The following is a 15,711-nucleotide window of genomic DNA, read 5'->3' on the forward strand; positions in this document are numbered from 1 at the left end:
GAACAATTAAGAGTTATACAAAGGCCTACGAAGTCCCAGCGCTCCCAGTTTAGAGCAAATGCCTTAAAGGAGTTTAAAAACACACTTCCAAGGCATCCTATCATCTCTTGCAACACTTGAACTACCAAGAACATCACATAACAAGCAGAGAGACAAGTCATTTGCAAAGCCTCTTAGAAGCCCGACCGCAGCCTTCTCCTTCCAGCACCACTGAACCAGCCTGCCAGATCACACCTTGCTGAGAGCCTTTTAGAGCGGCCCCGCTACAGAAAATCCAAACTTCCTTCCAGAAAGCTGGATCTAGAAAAGCCCCCCCAGACTGGTCAGCCTGCACGCACACAAACCATTTTGGGTGCTCGCAGCACGGAGCTCTCTGATATCCTGCCACGCAAGACTTCGGTGGGCAACCTAGCAGAGCTTGCCTTTTTTTTTTTTAAGCCAGCCTCAAATTGCTGCATCAACCACACGTTGATTGCATTAGAGCAGGAAAAGTAGTCACAGATTCCAGTGATATTTTGCTCCTCTGGCCTTAACAAGCTGCCCTCGGCTCTTCAAAGCACAGCACTAGACGTGGAAGTCTGAGGGTCACAAAGTGGGCCTCTAGTGCTCTAAGACTCACCTACCTCTAGTTAAACACAAGCTAAGTTACTAATCACCAGTCCCTCCCTCCACAGACATGAAGAGACCAAAAGCTTTAGCCTGATGCTCACAACATCATTTAAGATCGGAGTATTTGGACATGGCATTGAGCAGAAGTGGGGAGCTAAAGCTTAAAGGAATGAGTATCTCCTTGGAACCTTCCTGCAGGAGCCACTACCTCCACCTGAAGAAGCTGAAGCAGAAGAGAAGCCAAGCAAAAACACAGACCCAACACATTTCTAGACAAAGATGAAACAAAACTAAACCTTGGATAACTCAAGTTAAATGCTTATCACACCAGAGACAAGGGCTGCCACACAGCTGATTCCGATCTTGTAAAAAAAAAAAATTATTAACTGCCATGCAACTGTTCCTAGTTTCTCCTGATTAAAGAGAGAGCAGCTCACTCCTGCCTGACAATGCTACAGAGAGAGCACACACCTTTTCCCAGCAAAAATCAATACCTGTGGCCAAAACAAAAAGGAAAAAAAAAGCTTAGGCTCATCCCCTATCCTACACCTTAGCTTTGACTAATTTGGCCAGAAGATGCAAACTATACAAACTGCACTTTATTGTGTTTTCTACTCACCCAACACCTGGTCTCTTCAGGTGCTACCACCCCCCGTTTTCCTAACAACGAGGAACTGCTGAGCAGCACAAGTCAAAGAACATGTGAACGGTTACGACAGCACACTGATCTGCAACAATACTAACTAAACCAAGAGGAATTCATTACACAATCGTGTCCCTTCAGACCCACCAAGATACAGTCCTCTGCAAGGTTTGGCGGGTCCAGCAACTGAACCAGAACTGTGTCAGTGCGTGGTACAACACCAGGTCACAGCCAGGAATAAACAAACACGACGAAGCCTCTTCAGCCATCAGGTGACTGTCAAGTATCAAGAAACCAATCTCTTCACATTGCAGTCAGCCAATGAACAGGACCAATCTAAAGGAGCAGCTGTAAAAGAAAAAACATCCACAAACCCTCCCCCTGCCACACGCTGCAAAAGATCAGCAGCCTGCAAGGCAGGGAGCGACTAACCTCAGAACTACAAAGCCCACATAAGCAAAGAGACACCTTAATTCCCAGAGCAGAACAACTCCAGATTCAAACTGAGGATTATGAAGTGGTTTGGACAACTTCTAAAAGCCTCTGTTCTTTTAATGTTGGCTATTTGCAGAACTCACGTGAGTGAGGCGAGAGTTCACTGGTACCACAAGGTGACACTCGCTGACGCTGTAGGATCCCACGGTCCTGCAAGGAGATCAACTCACTGAATTCACAGTCCTCAGCCTTACTTAGGAGACAACAGCCACGAGCCTTGCAGCGACACCTGCCCCAGCTTTGCGCAGAATGGATTAAATGAAGTAAAACAGATTAACAAGGAGCATATTTCTCTCTATAAGCAGCATCTCATGCAGCCCTGTAAAACTCATGTATTACTTTTGTTAGTAATACAAATCTATTAAACTGCTAGAGAACATCTCTCCTCAGAAGTTACAAGATTTTAATGGATTTAATTCCTGACTCTCAACCTCTTTGTATAACCTAGAGATCACAACTGTGTTCTGTCTCAACTTACAATACTGAATGGCTGGACATAGCCAAGAACAAACTTTCCTAAAAGAAAAACGCACTTAGAGATATCAGGTAGGCCCCGCACGGAAAGGCTCCGCATCAGGAGGGAAAGGGTGAAAGGCTGCATCCCTCAGCCACCCAGAAAACACCACGGGTCCAAAGAGCTCCTTAAGCAGTGCCAGAAGCATCTGGCAGCTAATGGAGATGAAGCACAAAGGTGAGTCGAGGATTGCACTTGTATCGCAACAGCTGTTTACTCATTGCAAGTCACACTGCAAGATGCAGCGTGCTGCTCTCTACAAGGTCTCTCATGGCATTTGAGAGAAGGGCACAAAAAAACCTGCAGTATCTTAAAGAATGTCAGAAACACAGGTTCAGTCTTCAACGTGATGTTTAAAGCTTCAGTAGGGATGATTTCTTATTTTCAAGGGAGACACAAAACAACTTGTTTGTTGCTCTGACTTCACTGAAGATCTGGAATAAACTATCGGATGACAGTTAAGACAGCTGGGGCAAGAAGTGAACCCAGAAAACTGCGCCCACGCTCCACCAGCAGTCCTGCCCTTACCAGCCAAGGGGGACTCATTAGTTCTTCTTCTTGACCAGAAGATTCACAGCCTCAGCGCCAACAAGGGATGGAGGAGGTTACTGCTTATGTTTCCAGAAATCCTCCTTGCAGAAAGCAAGGGGCATCACATTACTGCTGGTTTTAAACGTGAAACGAGCGTAGGTGTTGCAACCCTGCAAGTTGCAAACTGCCTAACTGCAATAAGATGGTTTAAGCACAGTGACTTCAGCAGAAAGTAGCCTAGACTTCCCTTTAACCCATCCTTGGCACCTACAAGTTATTATTTCTTTAAAGGATATTCCAGCGTTAAGCCCTACAGTTTATTTCAGGCTTAAAATGAACAAAAGCACAACATTCACGTGCCAGCTTAACAGAAGTTTAGCTTCCTCTCTGCCTGCACGGCTTCCTTCAGGTACCTCTGCTTCATCATGACAGAAACAAATCGCTAGATAAGATTAATCCAGCTTCTCTTCCAGGCCCATCACTTTTTCTGGAAGGCAGTGCAACACGTTTTAGGAGAGGGATAAAGAAACAGAATATGACAGCGATGGAATAAGCAGCTCTCTGGAGAGGAAACACGCACGGCCTAAAGCACGCGTACTTACAGCACCCCCCGAGAGCCCCGCTGCAGGCAGAACGGTCGTTAGTTATCGCTACCCAGTCTTTAAACCCCACGCGAGCCCCTGCTCCGAGCTGCAGCAGCAACACGGCGCTCCGGGGCGAACCGCAGCCCAGCAGCTGCGGCCTTTCCCCGCCGGACTCCAGCAGCCCGCTCCCCGAGCTCCCCAAGCCCGACCCAGGCCGGGTCGCTGCGCCTCCCCCCCCCCTCCGCGACCCACCGAGGCCTCCGACCGCCGGCAGCACCGGCCCGGGACGCGGCCCACCCCCGGGGCCGCCCGGCCAGCCTCCTCCGCCTGCCGGTGCCCGGCTCCCCCCCGCCGCCACGGCTCCGGCCTCGCGGGCCCGGCCCCGCAGTCAGCCCCTCAGTCAGGGCCCCGCCGCGGCCTACCGCCCCCGGGGGGACCGGAGACGGAGCCGCTCGCTTGCGGACAGCAGCCGGCTCTCCGGAGGGGCCCGGCCTCCCCGCGGGGCCCGGCCTCCCCGCGGGGCCCGCCCCGCCGCCGCTCACCGGCCGCCGCGGCAGGAGGGAGCCCTCGCAGGGCGCCGCCGCCCGCCGCGCTCCTCAGCCGCCCCCCGCGACGCGCTTCCGGCGGGGGCGGGCGGGGGCCGCGCCGCGCGGAGCCTGCCGGGAGCTGTAGTCCGGCCGCCATGGCGGAGGAGGGCGAGAGGAAGGCGGCGCTGGAGACGGTGAGGGAGCGCGGCCGCCGGCTGGGGGGGACGGGGCGGGGGTCGGCCGCGCTCGGCCGGCGGGCGCTGAGGCGCTGCTCCCCCCGGCAGCGGCAGCCGGGGCCTCCCCGGGCCTGGCTCAGCGGCGGGGCCCCCGCAGCGCGGGCCCGCCGAGGAGGGGTTGTTGCGGCCTTGGCGTCGGGATAAATCGTGACAGGGAGGATAGGTCCGAGGGAAGGCCGGCTCCCGGGTCGGTGCTTCATCCCGGCGGCGGGAGCCGGCGAGGATCCCCTTTGCAGGGCGGCCCGGCCCGCGGCGCCCGAGGCTGGGCCCTCCCGGCTGCCGGCCCGGGCCCCCGCGGCCCTGCCCGCCTCTTCCCGGCCCGTGAAACCGCTCGGCTCTGCCTGGCACGGAGCGGCTGCTCCGGTACCGAGCCCGCGGGGGGAGCGGCCGGGGAGAGGCGGCAGCGTGTCCTGAAAGAGGAGGGACCGGGAGCAACGCGCCTCTCGGTTGCATTTCGTGGAGTTGAGGCGTTCGAGGAGGGGCTGCAGGGACCAGCAGCAGGTGGAGGTCGGGACTAACCTATTTGAAAGCTTGTGAGGACTAACATTTTCTAAGGCAAGCCTGCTTTTTGAAGGTGGCTGCGTGCCGTCGGGCCTCGGCTGGCGCTGCCGGCAGCCCGGGCAGCAGGCCGCCTCCCCGCCCCGGGCCCGCCCGGGCGGCTGGGCCCTGCGGCGGCGGCTCCCGGGCCCGTTCCCGTCCCGCACCGGCGCTCCCGGGCCCGTTCCCGTCCCGCACCGGCGGCCGGCCCCGGGAGGCACCGGACGGCACCGCACTCCGCGCCAGCGGGGCCGCGGGCTGCCCGCGGGCAGCCAGGCCGGGAGGGGATGACGGGGGAGCCGACGCAGGACGCTCGGTGCGGCTGGCTGTCTGTCTGTCAGTGGAAAACGGGGGGAGCTGAGCTCCAGGGCAGCCATACAGGAGAAACAAGCGAGCGCCGTAAGTTGCCCGGTTTTAAAAGCTGCCTTTGGGGGGAGCCTTAATACGACAGTTTTCCATAGTCTCTCAATCTACAGCCCCCAAACTTCTCCTAATGGCACAACAGACCCTAGAGTCTCTTAGCAGTAGCCAGGCTTCTGCTAGTTACCTTTTTCAGGCTCTGTAGAGCCATATTCTTCTCCCACAGACTGAAAGTCACGGTTGCAGCAGGAAGCCCAATCCTGCAAGCCTGATGTGATGAATGAAATTGAGCTTTGAAGAGCGGCAGTTGCTAGAGAGGCCCTTGGCAACGAACCAGCAGATTCCTCCGTGAGGAGTGCGGTACCATACAGAAAACGGGAGGACATGCAGAAAGCGATACTGGCTCATGAAGACCAGCAAAGGACTGTATATTCTGACACAAAAAAAAAAGTTATGCATAAACTGCAGCGAGTGTAGGAACAAGTGAGTTGCAGGACTGTTCCCCACCCACTTCGTGTCTAGCTGATCCCATCTATCTCAGCCGTGCTAATGTATCCGCCACAGCACTACCTAGACACCAAATACAACATTAAATAATTCATCGTCATAAATCACAGCCCCTTTAAGCAGGAGAGCTTCTGGATGATGCGAGACTGCAGCTCTTAGGCTCCTGGGTAGAGGAGGAGGACGTCCGACGCGTGGGTGGCCGGGTCGCAGCGGCTGTATCCTGACCGTGCTGGGAGGACGTACCCCGGACCGTCTTGGGCAAGGCGCGGGCTTTTCCATCTCTGTTGTCTCTGAGGGGCTCAAGCAAATTTGATCAATCCTAAAGCTGCCTCGAGATCTCATTAGCTTTTCCTTCTGCCTCTACCATAATACAAGAAGAAGGACAATTTGGTAAAGAGACTAGCAAAGCGGTGTGTAACCAAAGAGGAAAAACTCCAGATGAGCAGAATTCCCTAATCCAGGGCATCAGGGCTTTTTTTACAAATTGGCTCATAGGAGAACAAGTTTCTTGTGCTGAATAGTTTGATGCCTGGATGCCTCTGAGATGAGGCTCAGAAACACCCTGAGAAATCTCAGCCTCCTGCCTCAGGGCACAGACCCGATTCTGCAGGGACCAGGGAGGAATCTGTCCGTCCGGGCGATGTGTTGGTTTTCCTTGGAAGCATGGGACAGCGTCTGTGCCAGAGGCTGATGAGGTGGGCCGATGGCTTGATGAGAAGCAGTGAAGCTTATGGTCCTGCTGAGATCCAGAATCGTATCCGAGGACTCTCCACAGGAACGAGGAGAGAGAAGTTGAGTCTCTGTGCAGCAGGCAGGTGCAGCATGATGTGTTCCTTCCAGCTGCGTGCAAGAGCCATGCTCTGGCTTTCATCTGCCAGATCAACGCCCTGGGTACTTACTGTGCTGAGGAGGCAGGGACACCTTAAATTCATTGGGTTGCTGCTCTGAGGCACTTGCTGCAGCTCCGCAAGCTGGCCCAGCCGCCATGCCAGAGAGGCGTCTGTCCCTCCCTTCCTACGCCCACGTGTTTCTTCAGCTCTGGGAAGGAGCCTGAAGTCACTGCACCTCCCAGCACTGCGTGTTAAACTCCCAGTTATCCTATTTTTCAAATCATTTCTATGCAACATTTGTAACTCGGCTGTAAATATTTGCTTTCTGTCTGGAAAAGCATCTCTCTGTCCTGGTGGGTGCGGAGCTACACCTGAGCTAAGGTGTAACTCCCGTCGCCTGACCAAATTGCGGGAGCGTCACTGTCCCAGTGACCAGAGCTGTACCTGTCTCATGGCAGGGGGGCGGCACTTGGGATTTTGGCGCCTGGGCACACTTCTAACCCTGCGACTGAGTGCGGGGAGCAAACTGGGGGCCAGGCACGTGTCCTGGCACGTGGGCACCTCCTGAGTTAGTCTGCTCTTGTTTGAGCCTGTGGTCTTTGGAAAAAACGAGCTCTTGAGTATGATTGGTGCTAATAATTTTTATAAATACTTCCTTGCAAGGCCTCGCAGTAGGAGAGACTGAGGCCAGCAGCTACGTTTGGGAAGAGGGTGCTGGGTCTAGCAAGCGGGAGAGCAGTCAGGGTGTTTTATCCATGCCTCCTGCTGCCAAGTGACCTGTGGCAAGTCACTTATGTGTTGTCCTTCCACACCACGGGAAGGTGGTTTTGCCACTTAGCGCCTTATTTTCATCACTCAGCAAGACTTAGCGCTTTGGCTGTGGGCTGGGAGGTGAGGGAGCCCCTATCAGTTCAACGTCCCCATTGCTGACGTGATGTTGCTGCATCGCGCCTCTCCTTCTGCGATAGCTGGCGCATGGGGAGCCTGCCCTTGAATTGTGCTGCAGGTTTGCATGATCTCTTCCTCCACGAAAATCAGTCTGTGTTTTCCTTCCGAACCGCTGAGTCAGTTCCCCATGGCGGCTGTACCTGCAGAAGGAGGAATGGGACTGCTAGGGGGGGATTACTACCCGAGGGGAAATGTGAGGGGCTATAAAACTCCTGGAGCGGTTGAGGATTTGGCCGCAGGCAGGATGCGAAGAGATCAGCGCTTGTCTTAGCCTGGCTCCACACTTAACCTTGAAACCTCTCTCTGCTGCCGATAGAGGAAGCGGTTGGGGGCTGTGTGGGCATGTCAGGCTCCACGGCGGCTACGCTGAGCCTGGGGAAAGGTCGGAGGCTCAGCAGCCCTCTGACAGCTCGGTGATTCATTAGGTGACTTGTTGGTTTTGGAGGGGATCCCAAACCAGGCTCCTCGGGAAGTGTTAGCTGGTAAAGCTCTTTTTGGGTCCCTGAGCCAAAAGCAGCAGGAGGATTAGGGGCTGGCTGCTGGCGTTGCGGGGTTCAGTACATGTGGGGCTCAGCAGCCTGAGGCTCACCGATGGGATCCCCAGGCTCGTCCTAAGCCCCTGAATTTGGGCTTACAGCTCCTGTTGTTTTCCAGCTGGGATAAGATTTCCCTGCTGACAGGCAGTACTCCTCCCTGGGGATTTTTTGACTGTTCCTCTCGTTCCCGTCTAGCCACAGGCTGGTGGTGGGACCTGGGATCACACCAACCTGAACAGTCACTCCCAGCTTCTTTCCACCATAGGTCCTGAAGCCACAGCTTCCTTTGGGCTCCTCTCCTCTCCTGTGAAGAGGAAGGATGCACAGGCACTTTGATAACCGGGGAGAGGTTTCTCTCAGGTCTGTAATTTTGCAACTTTCCCTCTGCTGCGAAGGTGCTCTTGGTCACACTGCAGCACCCAAGACGTGAGCCACAGAGGTGGCCCAGCCAGACCTACAAGCCCTCCCAGTTACTCTGGTGAAGCTGAGCACAACAGTTTATTCTTCACCCTAGGGCCAGTGTTCGTTACCTCAAAGAGCCTTACAGCATCTCTTCTTTCCCCATTTGTGGCAGGTCCAGGCAGATGGGACAGATGGAAACTGCGTCACGTTTGTGTTGCACGATGAGGACCACACACTCGGCAACTCCCTCCGGTATATGGTCATGAAGAAGTAAGTGGAGCCTCTGGTGCCTGGCATCGCTGAGGGCACCTCTGCCTCCTACGCTGGCCTTCTCCTTACTGATCTGTATCTCAGTTGTTGCTGGAATAGGGCAAATGATCAGAAACTACCTCTGTGCATGCCTAGTAGAGTCTTTATATCAGACATGGTGCCGAAGACTCCTTACCTACTACCTGTCTTCACGGGATTATTGTTTTCCTTGTGCCGTTAGTGTCAGGACCCTGAGAGCACTAACAGGCCTTAAAGGGCCTGACCAGCCACACCTGGGGCCTCTGCGCACACCCTGCCCGTGGGCCCAGGAGCCCCATTTAAGCTCAGCTCAGGGCTTTCAGTCCCTCCTGAGCTATGTTGTAGGAGCATGGGTCTCCAGCTCAGCCTGTACTGGGCTGCGGACTCCATTCACCTGGATGCTGACCCACGGACTGACTTCCTGACCTGACAGCCCTTCCTCATCATTGTACACCTGATGGTCATCACTGGGTACTGTCTGACCCTCCCTGCCCTCACCTGACATGATGCTGGCCCGCAGATTGACTTCCTGGCCTGACCTCGGACCCACTTCACCCCCACAAACCTGCCTTGCATTCGCCCGGCTCCCTCGCTTGGGTGCTGTGGGACAGGGCTAGCTAGTGAGGCCTCTGCCCTGTCGGCTGTCTTACTATTCGTGGCTCCCAGCTCCCCATTCCTTCGGGAACAGCCAGCCCTCGCTGCTCACTGATGGTTAGTTATGGAGGAAATGCAATGTCTGACACGTGAAAGGCTTCTGAATGTCTTATTTGGCCCTGGGTAAAACGATGCGCAATTCCACAAAAGTAGTCGTGGTCAGGCAGTACCTATGTCTCCTTCGGGGACAAGCGCTGTCAGAAAAGAGGGGAGGAACAGCCAGTAGTAAGCAAATTGATCATCTTTCATGGTTGCATGGGGATGCAGGAATTGATGCTGGGAATTAATTACCCTGCTGCCCCCATCAAAATATACAAATGGGTTCACCCTGGTGGCCCGATTTTATCGAACTGGGCAGCACTGAGGGTTTGTGAAGATCTGCTGGTAAGCCTCAGAAGAATTACAGCAGGAAGTTCAGTGCATCATCTCAAATGACAGTTGCATTGCAAATGTCACGTGAATTCCTCTGATAAATCACCACGACAAGAAAAACAGCAGGCTTCTTGCAAAGGGCTGTTCTTTCTGCTGGGCGCACAAATGTTCTATCACCTACCTCAGCTTAGGCAGGCAGATGCCACGCAGCCTGCAAACCATCTCGGTAAATCCTTGCAGTGCCCTAGACCCGTCAGCCTCTTTTGCCCAGCAGAACTGCAACAGGTTTGTGTGCAGCGAGGTTCCCAAGCATCCAGGATCCCCTGTTTGAACTCCGCAGGCCTGCCAGCAGACCGCTGGTGGTGCCAGGATGGTGCCTACGATGGTGCCAGCCATGTCCTGCCCCTGCAAAGCTCCAGCTGCAGCTCAGAGAGAGATGGAGGGGTGTGAATACGGTTACACAGGTGGTTTCCCTTCAGCACATCCCTCCCATAGGACCCTGAGTCATTTTAGAAACATCCTGAGCCCCAGCAGGTCTGCAGTGGCCTCAGCCTCTGACTTTCGTGAGGTTTGCTGTGGGTTGGCCTGGGTTTCACTGCTCTCTTCTCCTCTCTCCCCTTCTGCAGCCCTGATGTGGAGTTCTGTGGCTACTGTATCACGCACCCCTCTGAAAGCAAGATCAACTTCAGGATCCAGACCAGAGGTATGATGCACGTTTCCTTTGTGTCCGGGGCCGATTTTTTGTGTAACAACTCCCCCTGCTTGTGTCGGGTTTCCACCCTGAGTCATTTAAATAACGAAAAGCACTTTTCTCCCTCTTCTCTGCTGGCCACCTGCAACTGCTGTGCCCTGTTGCTCAGCCAGAGAGGCTGCTCTGAGCCATTATGCTACAGCTCTTCGGTCTCCCAGCTGTAGGGCTGAGCCAGCTGAGGCCCGAGCTGGTCCCAGCTCTCTGGGTTGGCTGGCAGCAGGCACCAAACTGCAGTGCCAGGGTAGCGTAGATCTGTTACTCCCTGTCGCAGGCGATGGGTGCTCCGTCTGCCCCTAAATCAGCACAGGGATTGGAAAGCAAAGCCAAAGCGTGCTGACGTGTATAGCTGCAATGAGATAATTTGTTTCTGCTTCTCCTTCTCAGCTGTCTTGCAGCTTTGGTCATCAGGCTATGACCTGAAGCTCTTTTGAAAAGCCTCATCAGTCTGTGCTGCCTTGTGACTTGCTCCCAAAGAGGACGCTCCCTGGTAACAGATAGCGCTGACAGCTCTGAGCCTCTTGCAGCCGCTCGCTCCTCCCGGCACACCAACCCCTTCGGCTCAGTCCGCTGCCCTCCCTCCGGGCCCTGCAAGCTCCACAGCTTTGCCTGCTGCCTGGAGGGACGGTGGTTTTTCATCCCTTCCTCATGGGGCTGGTCCCTTGAGCGTCAGATACGTAGAAGCCACTTTCTGGAAGCAAGTATCTAGTTTGTGCTTGCTGACTCTTAATTTCCTAAGAATAATTAGTGCTCAGGCTGTTTTCTTTGCCAAGGGAACCCCTTCCCCAGGGGACCAACTGCAGGGTCAGTGTCTGCTGTTCCTGCGCCGTAGCCTGGACCACCGCGCTGAGCTCGGCTCTCAGGCCGCTGATGGTGGGCTCGTACCTGGTGTAAGAGCCTCCCCCATCGCGGGGCCTGCCCTTGGGCACGGTGGTAACAGCCACGCTGCCTCCGAGCGGCGAGGGAGAGGGCTACCAACCTCTTTGGAAGCCACCTCCTGTTTCACTAACGCATCTTCTTTCCCGAAGGGGCCCTTCCTGCTGTTGAGCCGTTCCGGAAAGGACTGAACGACCTGATGGGTGTTTGCCAACATGTGCTCGACACCTTTGAGGTGAGACTCGTCCTGAAGAGCTCAGGGGCCTTTTCTGTCTCTCTGTCTCAGAGGGGAGAGGAATGGGCTGAGACCTGTGTGGTAGGCACTTGTGCCATGAAAAACCTGATAGGTTTTTGAGGCGTTCTCTGCCTGACCTGCAGCGTGGCCGGGCTTCCTTGCCCTCGGAGTGGCTGTAAAGCTCAGTTGCTTCTGAAAGTACCCGGAGCTCTGTCAGAGCTTCTCGGGTCCCTCAGCCTTTCCAGGCCCTGGACAGAGAAGCCCCGGCCCAGACCAGGGTGGCGGCACCGTGGTATATGAGTCACTCAGATACGTGCTGTTAACATTTGTCCTTCGCTCTTGGTTGCAGAGGAGCATGAAGGCATACCGGGCCCAGCGGGAGGAGGAGATGCAGTAGCGGCTGGGGCTGGCAGTCCCCGTGGATGTGTGTCACGTCTGTGTGTTGAATTCCCTGTGTCAAGCGTTTTTGTTTGGTTGTTTTTTTTATGACCACTTTGATGCAAACCTGTATTTTCTCTAATAATAAAGTTGATGAAGTTTGACGCTGCAGAGGTGACGCTGCGTTCAGCTCAACACAGGTATGGAAAATGACAGCTAGAAGGCAGCTCTTCCGCTCTTCCATCTTATTTCTTTCCCTCTCCCAGTGTCATCGCTGTTTCCTGCCCAGGATTCCCAGATCACAGAGTTTGCAGGTAGTCTGGTGCCCAGAATGAGCCCACCCCGGACTCCACAGGGGGCAAAGGGGTGCAGTGCTGTGTAAAATCAAGCTTTTAGAGGCAGCACCCTCTCCCAATTTAAATCTTTCTGTTACTGCCACCAGTGCAGTTGGCTTCAACAGATACGGCCGGCCTTCCTTTTTAAACAGATTGCTATAAAACGATACTCTGCTCATTTGGGGGGCGAGACGAGTAAAAAAACCACTTGCCTTTTTTACCCCCCTGAAGAACGCGGGCACAGGCAAGCCCAGAGCACTCCTCCTGAGTGGGTTTAAAGGGTACAACACGGAAACGCCAGCCTTGCTCGTGTCGGCTGGCAGCCAGCCCAGCGGGGGCCTTTCAGCGAGCGCAGCGTGGCCTGACGTGGCAGGGGGGTTTCTGCTCCGTGCCGGGCGTCGGGCTGTGAACCCTTCCAGTTTGCTCTGCGCAGGGGGGACACGCTTGTCTCTTCGGTGAAGGTCTGCAGTTACCAAAGGAACCTGCTGATGCTCAATTAAGTATTTAGCAGACTTTGCAGACCCCCTGCTGCTTAATAAGAAACACCCGGAGCTTTTCCTTTCAAAGGCCAACATGTTTTATTACCGTACAGAGGAATAAGAGGGAGGATGTAAAATGCCAGGTTTTCTCTAGAAAGTCATTCTTTCAGCCACAAATGGGCAGTCTTGGTCTCTCTCGGACAGGCTGGCGGTGGGTTTGTGTTCGCAGGCGTTCGGCCGGGAAGCTAGCGGAGCCCTGCAGTTCATCATAAACAGGAAAGTGGCTTCCCCAGGGCAGGGGGGAGAGGGTGACGGGGTGAATAAGGCGGGAGCTGACTTGTGCACCTGGGCTCAATCTCAGCCCAGGTGTCATGGAGAATATTTATCAGGTCTTGGAAGCTGCTGGTTATTTCCTCCAGCGTCCAGGGGATGCTGTGGGCCAGCCACATGTTCCCCGAGCTGGGCTGCAAGCATCACTCTGTTCCTGGATGTCCTCTGCCTGAGGAAGCAGGGAAGGGATGAGCGTGCCCGTAAGTGCACAGCTCTTGGAATCATGGAATTGTTAAGGTTGGAAAAGACCCTTAAGATCATTGAGTCCAACTGTTAACCCAGCGCTGCCAAGGCCACCACTAACCCATGTCCCTCAGCACCACATCTCCCCGGCTTTTAAATCCCCCCAGGGATGGGGACTCAGCCCCTGCCCTGGGCAGCCTGGGCCAGGCCCTGACAGCCCTTTGGGGGAAGAAGTTTTTCCCCATACCCAACCCAACCCTGCCCTGGCGCAGCTTGAGGCCGTTCCCTCTCGTCCCATCGCTTGTTCCTGGGGAGCAGAGACCGACCCCCCCGGCTCCAGCCTCCTTTCAGGCCGTTGCAGAGAGCGATGAGGGCTCCCCTCAGCCTCCTCTTCTCCAGGCTGAGCCCCCCCAGCTCCCCCAGCCGCTCCTCCCCAGCCTTGTGCTCCAGCCCCTGCCCCAGCCTCGCTGCCCTGCTCTGGCCACGCTCCAGCCCCTCCATGGCCGCCTTGGGGTGCGGGGCCCAGCGCTGAGCACAGCATTCGAGGGGCGGCCTCACCAGTGCCCAGCGCAGGGGGACCATCACCTCCCTGCTCCTGCTGGCCACACTGTTCCTGATACAAGCCAGGGTGCCACTGGCCCTCTTGGCCACTCTTCCGTGTGAACGGGCAATAGGAGCTGGCAGCAAGGAGCTGTCTTTGCATGTGCACTTCTACAAGCAGCTAAAACTGTGCATGCGTTCCTTCTTTTCTGACGTTCATTACTTTCCCTCTGAAACCTGCTGCTCCTGCTCTTGGTTGCAGCCTCGGGGAGACCTTCTGGGGCTGGGAAGGAGCCGTTTGGATGCCAACGCAATCTGAGCGCTTTGAAAGGGGACCGTTCCTAGGGGTATCTCCGCTCTCCTCTCCCTCCCCTCTCCCGCTTGGTCAAACTTTGTGACGATGGTTTTAATAGGAGACATCTGGGAAGAAAACACGGGGGAAAGCTATACCAAAGGAGGCTGAAGGTGCTGTTAAACAGACGTGCAGCCAGTGATAGCGATGTCCAGAGCTGGGATGAATTCATGGCAGTCCGTTGCAATATTAATAATGTGCAGATCTGAGTCTGGTCGGTTTTGAACCGTTTAAGGCTAAAACGTTGATCTGAGTGTAGCTGCTAACGCAGATTAAATGATGATTAAATCTGCGCTTGGAGCATAAAAAGAGACATTAGCCACTTGGGGCCCCGGAGGTGAAGTAAGGTAAAAGGATTCCCCTGTGTGCCAGGAATGGAATAAATCTGACTTTATTTTGCAGCAAGGAGGGCGGCAACAGCCAGGGACAGGTCTATAGCTTTAAACTCCCAAGTTTCTTTTTCTTTGCTATTTCACCGTTTTGGCACTTACCGCTGCTCTACCAGGAGGACACGCAGAGCTTGCTGCTCCCTCCCGCTTCTCTGAGGCACTGAGTGCGTTTTAGCCGGCTGCTGTGTCCCCAAGGAGAGCAGCATCTCCCTCCCCGTGTCCTGGTACAGGGAGCTGCTGTCCGCGTCCCTCCTGGGGCTGGAACGATCTTGTTTCTGAGGAAAGCTGCTTCTCCTGAGCCTCTGCCCAAGGGACCCCGTCTTCTGACAACTCCAGTTCATTTGGCTTTATCGCTTTTTACTTAAGGGCAGCCCTGTGGCTGGCGTGGCAGGCTCAGGTGGGAAGCAACCCGCTGCAGGCTGGCACCTGGGCTAGCAGAGGGGCAATGGGTGTGCCAGGAGGGCAGAGACGGAGGGGACGGAGGAAGTCACGTTCCTTGCACGTGTGCGTGCTCATCCTCAGCTTGTCCCCAGTGCTGATTTGGGGTGAAGCTGGCCCTGCTCCGTGCATCTATCGGCCTCGAATCCCCTGCTGTGGCCCAGACTCTACCTGACAGATCTCCAGACCCGACCCACAGCATCCTCTGCTCGCGGGAGCTGTCAGCCTTCTCCAGGGTGCCCAGGCTATGAGGGCACTGACCCAAATCAGCCCCCAGCAAGCGAGTCCCCTGCTTACACGCTGTTCCTCACCTACGTGACTCCCGTGGCAGGGTCCCCACGAGTCAGGGCTACGCTCCAGGCCTCTGCAATGCATTGAGGACCCCGAGAGAGAAAGATGTTGGCTCAACCTGTGACCAAAGCATCAGCCATTTCAGGTGGGTGGGAGGGAAGCTGTAGCCATAGGGTCAGAGCATCCCAGTTAGCTGCTAGCATCCTAAATGCTGCCTGTTGTGGGACTTCTTTCCCTGCCAAGTGATCTGACACCTCCGTGGGCCTCCCCGTTGCGTGGCCCAACAAGCAGACCCTTGTTTGAAGCAATGAGAGGTTTGTAGTTAACGGAAAGCCCCCGGTGACGCACGTGGCAGCAGATGGCAAGGTCAGCACATCCCATCTCTCTCTTCCCACCCTCCCTTCCAGCCAGCGGCGCCGCGCAGCCGCCCCGGCACCTCCCGAGCACGCTGGACCCAGAGCTCGGATGAGTGCCTGGGTTTTAGGGAGTACCAAGGGAGATGCGACGGCGGAGAGGTTAACCTGAAGCAAATCACTCCATAGTGGCCGCTTGCAACCCCGCCGG

General features: G+C 55.4%; 2 protein-coding genes across 6 annotated transcripts in view; one reads left to right on the forward strand and one right to left on the reverse strand.

Annotated features, from left to right (window-relative positions):
* VAMP7 (vesicle associated membrane protein 7) overlaps window positions 1-4,001 on the reverse strand; it is a 20,242-nt gene extending 16,241 nt beyond the window's left edge. Inside the window, exon 1 of one of the 3 annotated variants that reach the window (XM_082323329.1) lies at window positions 3,919-4,001. The gene's annotated coding sequence lies outside the window, so the exon portion shown is untranslated. Of the gene's footprint in view, window positions 1-1,830; window positions 3,538-3,628; window positions 3,845-3,918 lie in introns of those variants that run through there. The other 2 variants (XM_082323331.1, XM_082323330.1) reach the window with 2 other exon arrangements.
* On the forward strand, window positions 3,994-11,981 carry LOC309595862 (DNA-directed RNA polymerases I and III subunit RPAC2-like). Of its 3 annotated transcripts, XM_082323332.1 has the most exons (6): window positions 4,038-4,097; window positions 5,263-6,434; window positions 8,432-8,529; window positions 10,200-10,276; window positions 11,350-11,432; window positions 11,782-11,981. In XM_082323332.1, the coding sequence occupies exons 2-6, from the start codon at window positions 6,207-6,209 to the stop codon at window positions 11,827-11,829; spliced, it is 534 nt and encodes a 177-aa protein (XP_082179458.1). In that variant the 5' UTR covers window positions 4,038-4,097; window positions 5,263-6,206; the 3' UTR covers window positions 11,830-11,981. The 3 variants fall into 3 exon arrangements, with proteins under 3 accessions (XP_082179460.1, XP_082179458.1, XP_082179459.1); XM_082323334.1 differs by lacking the exon at window positions 5,263-6,434 and having other exon boundaries at window positions 3,994-4,097; XM_082323333.1 differs by lacking the exons at window positions 11,350-11,432; window positions 11,782-11,981 and adding an exon at window positions 10,709-11,329.
* The last annotated feature ends 3,730 nt before the right edge of the window (window positions 11,982-15,711 follow it).

Source organism: Platalea leucorodia (assembly GCF_965183815.1).
Source record: "Platalea leucorodia genome assembly, chromosome: 10".
NCBI lineage: Eukaryota > Metazoa > Chordata > Aves > Pelecaniformes > Threskiornithidae > Platalea > Platalea leucorodia.